Consider the following 12,630-nt stretch of genomic DNA (forward strand, 5'->3'; position numbering starts at 1 on the left):
ATAAATTCAACAATATATATATATATATATATATAAAACACCAAAAGCAGTTCACTGAAAAATTGAATATTTTTACCTCAGCTTGTAAGTCACATCTGAAACAATAAACCAATGAACATTTTTTGATTTAGTAAAGAGGTTTAGATAAGCCCAAATACACAAACACACACACTAAGTTAATCTTGCAAAATATTTTTAGTGTAACTATAATTAAAAATCAAACAGTTTAATTTTTATTGAATCTAACTACAGAAATCATGGCCTTACTCCTATTAATATCCCAAATAATCTTGTAAACTTCAATTTCACCTCCTACACTTCTTTTCTCAAGAGAAAATAAATTTAGAGATCTTAACGTATCCCTATATGATAACCCTTTCATCTATGGAATCATTCTAACGGGACTTACCTGAACCCTTTCCAATAAGTCAATCTCCTTTCATAGATAAGGAAACCAAAAATGTAAACAAGTATTCCAATTAAGGCCTAACTAGTGATTTTTATATAGAGATAATTATCTCCTTGACATGTAATCAATATGTCAATAAATATGCCCCAAAATTTGATGACTTAAGTGACTTATCCACCACTATGCCAAGATTCTTTTCTTCAGACATGCTGTAGAGTTTATTCCCATCTGTATTAAACATATAATCCAAATTATGATAAACCAAATGCATTACCTTGCACTTAACATAATTAATTAAAGTCGTTCATTACTCATTTGCCAAATATTTGTCAAACTTACCAATTGATCCAAGTCATTCTATAATACCTCAATATTGTTAATACTGTTGCGTCAGTGAGGTCACGTGACTAGTGTCACGCCCCCTGCTTTCTGGAAATATCTTGTACCTTTGTGAATGGTCAGGAGATTACTAGATATAGGGTAGTCTGGTATATATAAGAGGGTGACAACGTGATGGGACAATAATGCGTGTGTAAGTAATGAGTAATTGAACTGCAGTCAGAGAGAGACGTATTGTTGAAGTCTAGCTCATGATACGTGAATTATAGTTTGTTATAGCGCAACTGTTGAAGTTGAGTGTATCGGTAAAGTTATATTCAGAAAGAATAAACCAGTTTTACTTAAGAAAGGACTTGTGTCACTAAAGTTTCGTCGGAACTAAGTTACAGAAAATTAATTAACAAACGGAGACGTAACAATACAGTTAGAAATACCCAAGAGTTTAATGTTTTCAGCAAACTTTGCTAATTATGACCCTATCAAAACCATCAATGTAAATAGGAAAGAGTAAAGGCTAAGTATTGACACACGAGATATTTCACTAGTAACAAGAATTCAATATGATTAGACTCCCTTTGTAATAACCTTTTGCTTTCTCTCATCCAACCACCTTACAATCCAATTAACTAGTCTTTCCCCAGCCATATTAATTTGGTTTTCTTAGCTAATCTTTTTGAAAATCTATTAAATTCACACTTTTCCTTCATCCAGATAACACTTACTTGAATAAGATGAGAGATTAGTAAGGCAAGATTTTCCTTTTATTACATAATATTTCACAAAGATTTTATAAAGCTTTATTTATCACACTCCAGGATTTTTCCTACTATACAAGTAAAACTAACTGAGCAATAATTTTTAGGGCAACATTTATCATCCCCTTTAAAATTAAAGTAACACAAGTAACTCTCCAAACCTCATGCACTTGCCAACTCTCTAGCCTGGCATATCTGATCTTCGTCCTCCTGACAGGTCAGACCCTGATGCTTTATCTACTTTTAATCTCTCAATTTTTTACTTACCACCAGGGGATTAATATCAATATATTTCAGGTCTATTCCAATACCTTCCATAGAAACAAACAATTCTGATGGGATATGTATATACTGAACAGCAGATTATAACCTAGGTCTTTATTACAGTAAATTATTATTATAATAATACAGTTTTAAAGTTATGTACAATGCATCTTTCAGTCTTCCCTCATAAAATACCCAGAATTGTACAAAATAAAATGTTTAACATTTAGTTGTTATTAAACACTAAATTTGTGTCAAATACCTTTGATTAAAAATCACTTCTACTGTAAAATGAAGAGTTTTTAATAAGTGATTAATTACTAGTTGCTTTATAAACTCTTGCCTACCTTGATCATCAGTAGCATCTCGATTTTCAATCCCAAGGTCAAAAGAATGAATCTCTATTGCCAAGAATGGAAACAACAGCTTCTCTTTTATCAGTTCCCATATTATTCTATTTAAGAAAGAATTTTCATGGTATTATAATACAGTTTATTCTGCAAATATGTTGTACAAAAATATAACGTTTAAACATGTAACTTTATAGATAAATGTTACTGGAATATTCTGTGTTTGAACTGCATAACTAAGCAAAACAAGAAACCTTCCAGTACTATACTTTTATAAATTTCTATTTTTTGTTTTGTTTTAAAAAAATAATCTTCCAGACAAGATAAAATAGGAAGAGTTCTATATAAAGATTCAACCATAACAACAAAGACATTGAAATGAAAAAGAGAAAAAAATCACAGGTAAATTTAGTACTTAAACAATACCCATAAAGTAAAATAAAAGTGAAAATAAGAAACAATCAATCACAACAATTATAACATATGTAAACACTGTCCTGATACACAAACCTAGCACACTAGGACACAACTGTAACACCAAATACATACACAAAAACCAGAAACACAAAGAAAACTATAATAATACCTTTAAATTAAAGGTGGAAATGTTAAAAATAATCCATAATAATTACAAATAAAGCCCTGTTAAGGAACTCTTAAAAAAAAAACTTACAATTTCCATAGTACCAAAAGCTGTTATTTAACAGAATATCTTTTCTGTAAAATGCTAATAGTACTACTTTCAAAATAACTACCAGTAGGTGTAGTTAAATACACTTCCAAAAGTTTTAGAGGACAAAGCCTGTTGAGGAATAAAAAGATTATGAAAAAAAAATCTTTGTGATATAAGAAAAGTGTTATTTGTTTGAAATAAAGATGTTGACTTATAAGAACAGAACTGCAGCAAAAAGATTTACAATCATTACATCATACACTCATACTTGAGTCATACTCATAATGAAATGACGTTTATTAAAATTAAAATACTCATATAAAGCAGTTTAATATCCAACACTAATAATATAAACTAAACTTTGTCATTTTTATGACAAAAAACTAATTTCTTGATAATTTTGGCTAAACATTTGAACTTAAACAACACTAGTCAGAAATATATTATAAATATAATTCTCAATTTTTCGAATTATCAATAGTTCAAAGTCTAAATGGCTTTTTTAACTTGTCTTTCTCATGCTTTTTAGCTCATGATTTAAAACCTGACCATGGAAAAAACCCAAACGTTTTCCTTAATCATGTGAGAAAAAAAAATCAAGGCCAACCAAATTTACTACCTTTATTATCAGTTTATGCTTTATCAAATTATTTTATTAGTATCATCATCTCTAGACATAAAACTCCACGAACTTCCAATGCTAATAAGTCGTTACTTCTTTACACTGAAAGTAAAATTTTAAGAATTTAAATTTTCTCACCTTGTCATTTCATCTCCTTTAGCTTCGACTATAGGTCCGCCTACAAAGTAGAAAGAAATATGGCAAAGCAATGTTAATTAACTTGTTACTAAAGTAAAGGAGAACTATTACATTGTAGCACTAAATAATTCAAATTATTAAACATGTTTTTTATTTTTGTCTTACATTTTATTTTCCCCATATCAACAGTTAAACAAATTTCTTTGAAACAGCGTTGATTAACACTTATTTGTTAAAATTAAAATGGTGTTTGTGCAAGTGAACGAAACAACGTCGGCAACGACTATATAAACAATTCAAGAAACCTGTCTATAATAGGTGGCAGCACTTGTAACTACAATAGGTGGCTCTGTGTACCTGTCATGGCAGCCTCTTTAACTTAACAATAACAGTTTTAAGTCATCACAATTTGAATTTGAGAAGCTATATGTAACTTATGTTATAAAACAATACGGCTATTGGAAAATAATAACTTCTTTCTATCTAAGTGATAGCATTTGTGAAATAGTATTTACTTGTTCGGTTTTCTAATGCACGAAAACATTATGGCAGGAATTAATGAACAGTCAAATTCGGTACAAAGCGGAAATGCCCGAAGAAAATTACTTTTTGCTGCTGTTAGTTCTCTCTGTATGGAAGCTGGGTTTAATGCATCTGATAAAATGGCCCTCGAAACTCTGACAGAGATGCTTCAAAGTTGTAAGATATTTTATGTATGTTGTTGCTATTTGTATATTGATAATTATTATTAATAATAATACAGTAATAGTAAATACAAGTTTTTACATCAGTAAAACTTCTTCAAATTCAAAATATCGCACTTTAGACAAAGGTTTTATTCTTTGGCATGCTATTCAATCTTTTTTTGTTAAAAGGAACTCTTTTCTAAATATTTCTTTTCATATTGCAGTTCTTGAAATTATTTCTTTGAAGCATTTTCCGTGATCTGTTATAATACTTCTCAAAGTCAAATAATAAAACTGTTGCACCTCATTCAGTTGTTTTTTTACATATGTGATCCTTCTTCTACTTTCACCATCTTTGTTGTTTTTTTTACATTGATCTTCATCCCTAACTACCTAGCTGTTTCATTCAAATACCTCTTCTTTGTAACCAAAGCCATATCATTAGTAAACCTGATTGCCTTGATTTTCTTTCCTTCAGTCTTTACATCTGTTTCAAAATCTTCCCAGGCTACCTGCAAAATTGCTTCAGAGTATATATTAAAAAGCAGTAGTGATAACGAACAACCCTGTCTGACTTCTCTTTCTGCTATTCCTTCCTTTGAGTCACCATTGGCTAGTCTAATCACAGCTGTTTGTCCCATGAACAGAGATGACACTAGTTGTTTGTCTCTTCAATCATTTTCAGCAGTTTCAATAGTTTGGACCAACATACCCTATCAAGTACAATTTTCATCTTGATTGTATTACAGGTATCATTCAATCATTATTCTGATCACTCCAGTTGCATCTTCCACATCTGTTCCTGAAGCGAACTCATCTTTTGCCTTTGATTCAATTCTTCCTTACAGTACTCTTAATGTTATTTTCAATGTATGAGAAATGAAGCAGATGTTTATATGGTCTTTATATTCTGCTATATTCCCTTTTTTATTTTTCCATCTACTTTTCTTGGCTTCAAGAACTTATTGCATATCCTACTTCACTTGGTAATTGTAATTCTTTTATACTAACAAAGGTAAATAATAATGATATATGTTGAATACAAGTCTAAAGAGGTTATAATTTCATTGTATAGGTCACTGGTTAGGCCAAATTTGGAATATTGTGTTCAGTCTTAGGATCCTTACCTTAGAAAGAACATTGAATTGCTGAATGAAAGAAAGCAGAGTGTTGTTACAAATGGAGTTCAGTCAAACTAGATTGATTTCACAAGTGGGGTACCTCAGGGCTCAGTCTTAGGACTTTTGCCTTTTTTTTATTTACATTAATGACATAGATGAAGGAATGGTCAATAAATTACTTAAATTTGGTGATGATATTAAGGTCATGGATGTTGCTGTCTGTGAGGATATTGCTGCTGCTTTTCAAAAGGATTTACGTTATTTAGTGAGTTGGACGAATAAATGGTAGATGGGTTTTAATTATGATAAATGCAAGATAATGCATGTGAGTTATCATAATTTGAATTTCGAAAGTATAATTCTGATACAGTACTTACCTCGAAGATTGCCTGTTCTCGTACAGTGCTGCCCTCTATATGCAAACTTTTTCTTTATGTATGCCATAAGCCTTCCGTTCCACCCTATTGGAATTGTAAGATCCCAACATATCTCTCATGCATCACCTCCTCACCAATAGGAGCATAACATGCTCACGTGATGCATGCAACTCCCTCTACACTCCTCTACTGAACTATCACTTCTTGTTTGGCAGCGCTTGTGTTCAGATGTACTCTTGTCTGTTTAATGATTCACATTCGACTTTGTTTTCTCATGAAGTGGTTGTTTTTTAAATTAATTTGCTTTCATTCAGCCTGTTACTTCTATTAGTATTTATTAGTATTATTTTATGCACTCCCATTTGGTGAACCTTTCTGTGCAGTAAATTCTGAAGTTAACAATACCACTTTGGGAGTTACACCAGCAACCAGCATTTTTCCTCAGGCCGGAGGCATGGGTGACCCGGTGGTGGATTTATATCCCGGAAGACCGACTATTACATGGGACAACCTTTGTCCCCAAACATCGCCCAGGCTGATCCTAGGTAGGGTGACGAGGAGTTCGATCATCTTTTTCCACCTTCAGATTTTTCCATTCCTTCCCTATCCCAACTCGATGAGTCTACCAGGCCTAATGCAGTCCTTATGGATTTTGTGTCTCAGGTTTGTGACATTTTATTGCTTTCCTCTATTTCTTATGCACCTTGTCCTTCCTTACTGCATGAACAATCATCCCAACCCTTTTTGTTTTTTCTCCCTCACCTGATATTTGGGTTCATGCTGGTCACTTTGCCTCACAATTAAACGAGGGGATTAGCATGCTGTGCCCTCCGTGGACTATAAATTAGTTTGCACTTTCCTACCATCATGCTGACTATCCATTTTTAGACCAGCAGTTGTTAGGTTCCTTATTGCCTATTTGAGGGGTGGATTCTGAATTATCTGTCAGTCTTACCCATGTCCAATATTTTCGATTGTGTCTTACCCTTACAAATCTGTTATGATATCTTTCTTCCATACATCTTCTATCGGAGGCTCTCTACAGAAATCCTCAGGATTTTTCTGGAATTACCTTGCCCTTCTTTACTCCACTTTAGCCCACATGTTGTCCTTCTTTGTTGTTGGAACATTATAGGTTGTGATGCCATATTGGCTTGGGTCCATTTACCCTCAACATTTCTTAGGGATTTACATATGGCCCCATTTCTGAGACGTTACGTTTTTGTTATAGACCCTCTTGAGCTTCGGGTGACATTGGTCGAACAACAATCCACCCTTACAAATATTGTAGCCCGTTTGTCTCAGTCAGAGACTTGTATGCCTCCAACTACCATTTCCTGTCCTTCCCCTTCTCAGCCCTTGCCTGTCCCTTCTACTCAGGGTACTTCTTCTCATCATTTTCCTCAATGATGCACCCCCCCATCCCCACCTGTACCGGTAACTACCCAGTGGGTTCTGGTCCAGTAGGGGCTTGGCTGCTCAAGTTTCTTTATCATTGGTGTTCCTTCATTGGCAATCAATGGGTGCTTCAGGTCCTGTCAGAAGGATTCATTGTCCAGTTTCTTTCCCCACCTCCTGTCTTTCCTTGAGATCCCATGACCAGCCAGCATCTGTCAGAAGCACTTTGAGAATTGCTCTTGCAGCTGGCCATTGAACCTGTTCCCCATCCTTACTGGGGGTTTTATTCCTGCCTTTTCATTGTCCCCCAAAAAAACTGGGGATTGGTGGCCAGTAAACGATTTATCTTATCTCAACTGCTTTGTGTCACTACCTTGGTTCACCATGGAGTCTTTTCTCATCTTGAGATGGGTGTTTTCTCTGGGTTTGTAGATGACCAAAATGGATGTCTCCAATGCTTAGCTACATATACTGATATCACCTCTGTCTTGTCTTTATCTTTGGTTTATCCATCTCAGGGTGATTTATCAATTTCGGGCCTTCCCCTTGGCACCTTACATATTTTGACAAGTAGTCCAAGCTTTTGCTCAGAATCTCCATGCTCTGGAGCTGTGCTTTCATTATTACATGGATGACTGGCTTCTTCTGGCTCATATTGAATGTGAATCAGCCACTTTCTGTGGCAGCTCGGATGGGCTAGTTGATCAAACTGGAGAAGTCCTTCCTCACACCCACTCAATGTCTTGTCTATTTGGGGGTCTTTTTCAACACTCATATCAGTCAGGTCCAGCCTTCTCCTGTACAACTTCATTTAATGGGGCTCAGTCACTTACTGCTTGCAAGATTCTATTGCTTTTGGGGATGTGGTCATCAGTGACATCACTGGTCCCCCTCGGTCATGCCCATATCAGATCCCTTCAGTGTGTGATTCACAATTGATGGAACCTTGCTCGGGATCTCTTTCCACCCCCATTACCCTTCTTTTTTCCCTACGAGATGATCTGCTTAAGTGGTTGTACAATGCCCATACGTTGGCAAGCTTGCTGCTTCCTCCCCTGCATCCGGATCTACATCTTTTCACGAATGCATCCCTTCAGGGCATGGGTCAATCACCGGGAGGCTTCAGGTCATTGGTCTGCGGATGAAAGCACTTTGCATATCAATGTTCTCAAAATTATCTACCTGCATGTCGGGCATTGCTTCCCTTCCTTCTTCTTGCCCAACATTGTCTGGTGATGGTTCATTCAGACAATTTTATGGTGGTGGCACATATCAACCAAGGGGCACCTGGTCCACAGATCTCTGTTTTCAGATGTTGGATCTTATTGTTTATCATGTGCTGAGTGTTTTCAATCTGTCATTCATGCCTCGACCAGATATATTTCACAGATCTTTCAGGGATCTTTGCCATTGGTGGGGTTCTCCCCATGTGGATGCCTTTACTACAGGCCTCAACAACAAGATACCTCTCTTTTGATTGCCTGTACCTAATCACCAGGCTCTGGCATTCAATGCCTTCTGCCAGGATTGGTCACACAAGTTTCTTTATGTGTACCCATCTGATTACTTCATTGGGTGATTTCTCCCCTCCACTCCATTCCTTGTTGAGTCATCCTGATTGCTCCTTATTGGCAAGCTCAGCCTTGGTTTCCCTCTTCCACTTTCTCCCTACCTTCTTCGTCGACCTTGGTCACATGTCTTAAATCCCACCCTTCACATTGTGCATCTTCCATCCATCTGTCTTCCATGGAAGTGTACCAATGCAAGTGGAAGGTGTTCCTTCATTGGTCTACAACTAGGGGGTTTCCCACTGATCGACCTAATGTGGCTCTTGTGGTGGAATTTCTTGCCTGGCTCTTTGATTGTGGGTCTTTGGTCTCCTCGCTTTAGGGATTTCGGGTAGCCTTATCCCATACCCTTCTTTTTTCCTGATACTGTAGAGTTTTTACTTCCCCTGTCCTTACCATGCTCGTACATTCCTTCCGGATACGTCGCCCTCCCAAGCAACCTACCCTTCCAGATTTGAATGTTAATGTGATTCTCCATTCCCTTACTTTTCCTCCATTTAAACCACTGTCCTCATGTTCTTTTAGATAATTAGGCTTTAATTCATATTAATGTAATACCTTGTGTGAGTCATCCCTAAAATTTCCATTTATATTTAATGATATTTGGTGTGATGCATTATCAAATGCCTTCTCTAAATTCAAGAACACTCAATGTTTTGTTATTATTATCGAAGAACTTATAAATATTAGATGTGGAATGTAATACAGCCTCTTCACTACAGTATACGTCTTACTTACTCAAAATTTATTCAACCTGATTTTAACTGTATTTTTTTATGTTTTATAAAATACTGATAACAAGAAACTAGGTCTATAATTTACATAACTGTTCTTTGCATATTACAATTATTATATCTTTTTTTTATCTTGTCTGGAAAAATTCCTATTGCAATAGTTAAATTATAAAGTTGTATACCAATTGTTCCATGATATAGTTTACACAGTTTCTGAAGAGACAGAGGTAAACAATATGCTCAGCATAATGTTGTTTACTATTGTATTGATGGAGGTTCAGATATGGTGTAAGAAAGTGTATAAATGGACATTAAGAACCTTTTGTGGATTTGAGGAGCAGAATTATTCCTCAGTGGTATAATTATGTAATGTTAGACCTATTGGAACTGAATGAACCTTGATATTCAACTACAGGGAATAAAACATGAGTCAGCTTGTGCTATTTTATAAACTGTGTTATCAGTGTTTCTATGGAACTTAAAAAATAATGTAGCAGCACAATATTTATTGTTTTATTCACATATCGTAAAACACATCAATTGTGGGTCTTCATAATTCTTTTAATTTTTGAAAGATTAAATGTAATTCTTAGAACCTTATTTTTTAAATATGAGTGATTACACTTTGTTTTAACTTGTAGTCAGTGTATTTCACATTGTGAGTACTTTGACAAACATGAAACTCTTAAGTGTAAAATTAATTCAGCCTTTAGGTTGCATGTTTTTGAAAATTATAAAGATAATGTGGTTTGTGATGGGCTAAATTAAACTAAAAACCATTGAGGTTATGGGTTGACCAGAAAAAAGTTGTGATCTAAGTCCTATAAAAAGACCTTTAGAACATTCTTCAGTGTCATGTACATCAACAGTTAAACCCACCAATTGAAAATTTAGACCTTTTGCATTGTTCTCAGTGATTGAGTTATGGGGTGTTTTCCTTCTTGAATTTGTTCTCAGTTTTACATAAGTGTATCCCATAAACAAAGATCATGAATGAATGCCAGTGGAAAGCATACTGATTACCAAACTTTTTTTTTTTCCTTATGTGATTCTTTTAGACCAGTTGGTGTTTGATCAAAGCCCAAGTCTGACCACTTGGAAAATGAGGGTGCTCATGCTCTTCAGATTGTAACTAGTAATGCATTGTCAATAAAACTGATTCATTAACATTGCTTCATAATGAACGATACACCTAAAACATACTCAGATTTCAACTTTGTTGCTCATTACCTTGAAGGACAATTTAACTTAAAAAGTCTTGTCTTTTTTATCACTAAGCAATGTAGTGCTTAGTATGTAGGGATGGTCTGAAAAAAAAATGTCTGCCATGTTCAGTGTTACTCTATGATACTTACAAATACCTATTAAAGTTGAGTTATAGCCTTATTTGAGCACCTAATTGCCATTATCGAGTGTTTCACAGCTTGTGAGACTCCAAATAACATTGAAAAGTGTTGCTAAAGTGGAGAACTGGGAAGTAGCTAAAGAGCCAAAGTGTTCATTTTTCTTTTTTACTTTTCCCACACTAACCAAAAATTGTGTGAAGTTTTTGCAATGGCTTTTGTAGAACCGAAAAGCATTTTAAAAGCACTTGGGAACATACTATCATTAAGCATGGCAGTGCTTAGTGTAAGCTAAAAAAAATACTTAATTCTAGTGTTAATGGTGTTATCATTACCCCTTGAAATTAGCTTTCTTACAGAAATATGATGTTCTTTTAAAAAGCTTAAATATATATATATATATATATAAATACATTTTAAATTATAATAGATAATTAAAAACAATGTGTTATATTTACACAATAAAAACTTTATTGAAGCCGTACGGCTTCCACTTTAAAATATCTCTCTACAAGTACATGTTTCGATGTGATATACGTCATCCTCAGGAGTAACTTACAAGACTATTTTATACTTTCCCCCTTGTCGTATTACTTCATTGTTATTTACATATTTCCATTAAAAAAAATTATAATGTATCTTGCCATATGTCAATGTATTGAATTGCTGGTCCTTCATCTCTATTTAATACTTGTTTTTGTTTTTTATATTTCATTATTTCTAATGTTATGTGACATTTATATGGATAGTTTTGAAAATGAGGCTTTAAATAATGCTAAATTTAACCCAGAAGTTTGGATAAGATATGTAGATGACACATTCGTGGTGTGGTGACAGCAAACTACAAGAATTTTTTATTATTTAAATAGTAAAGAATCAGCAATTCAATTCACGTGTGAAATTGAAGATAATAATAATAATTGCATTAATTTCTTAGACGTATTAGTTAGGAAAGAATCAGAAAGTAACTTAGAAACATCAGTTTAAAGAAAACTTTTTGCTGTTTTTATGCTGCCACACAAAGAATCGTGTCATATAAAAAACCCCAAAAATATCAGCATTTTATATATATGTTTATAGAGCTTTAAAAATATGTTCAAGACAGGAAGATTTAAATAACGAATTGTTATTAATTAAGTATATAGCTAATGACAGAGGATTTGATCCAAATACAGTAGACAAAGCATTTGAGAAGTTTAACAAAAATGCAAATTCAGTTAAAAATAGCACATTAGAATCTGCTTATGAAAAAAACAAAAAGAAACTCTAAGTTTACTTTACGTTCCAGGTTTAACAAGTCAATTATATAAAGTATTCAAAAAGTATTAGAATTTTTACCCTATCTTCAAACCAATAAATAAGATAAAAGATATGATAGGGAATGCTAAAGACAGAATAGAATTAACAGATAAGACAGGTATATACAAGATAGAATGTGGTAGTATTTATATTGGTCAAACTAAAAGAAATTTAAGATATAGATTGTAAGAACACAAAAGTTACATAAGAAATAATAAAATAGAAATGTCAGCTATAGCCAAACATGTAAAAACTACCCAACATACAATATTATGGGAACAAAATGTTAGTTTTAGCTCAGCCTCAAAGTTTTATATCATTAAATATTGGAGAAACATTAGAAATAATGAAATATAAAAAACAAAAACAAGTATTAAATAGAGATGAAGGACCAGCAATTCAATACATTGACATATGGCGAGATATATTATATATATATATATATATATTAACGGAAATATGTAAACAACAATGAAGTAATGCGACAAAGGGGAAAGTATAAAATAGTTTTGTAAGTTACTCCTGAGGGTGATGTAGATCACGTCAAAACATGT

General features: G+C 33.8%; 2 protein-coding genes across 3 annotated transcripts in view; one reads left to right on the forward strand and one right to left on the reverse strand.

Annotated features, from left to right (window-relative positions):
* The window catches only part of LOC106469134 (isocitrate dehydrogenase [NADP] cytoplasmic-like), a 24,457-nt gene extending 20,609 nt beyond the window's left edge, over window positions 1-3,848 (reverse strand). Inside the window, exons 1-3 of the mRNA XM_013929597.2 lie at window positions 3,716-3,848; window positions 3,551-3,590; window positions 2,115-2,221 (exon numbers count right to left, since the gene is read on the reverse strand). Of these exons, the coding sequence (XP_013785051.1) occupies window positions 2,115-2,221; window positions 3,551-3,590; window positions 3,716-3,731 (163 nt within the window). The 5' untranslated portion in view covers window positions 3,732-3,848. The remainder of the gene's footprint in view (window positions 1-2,114; window positions 2,222-3,550; window positions 3,591-3,715) is intronic.
* Window positions 3,849-3,904: 56 nt separating this feature from the next.
* The window catches only part of LOC106469135 (transcription initiation factor TFIID subunit 8-like), a 19,608-nt gene continuing 10,882 nt past the window's right edge, over window positions 3,905-12,630 (forward strand). Inside the window, exon 1 of one of the 2 annotated variants that reach the window (XM_022397563.1) lies at window positions 3,905-4,263. Coding sequence is in view for 1 of the 2 variants with exons in the window: in XM_013929599.2 (XP_013785053.1) it covers window positions 4,081-4,249 (169 nt within the window). In the remaining variant the exon portion in view is untranslated. The remainder of the gene's footprint in view (window positions 4,264-12,630) is intronic. The other variant, XM_013929599.2, reaches the window with a different exon arrangement.

This window comes from Limulus polyphemus, unplaced genomic scaffold (assembly GCF_000517525.1).
Source record: "Limulus polyphemus unplaced genomic scaffold, Limulus_polyphemus-2.1.2 Scaffold3321, whole genome shotgun sequence".
NCBI lineage: Eukaryota > Metazoa > Arthropoda > Merostomata > Xiphosura > Limulidae > Limulus > Limulus polyphemus.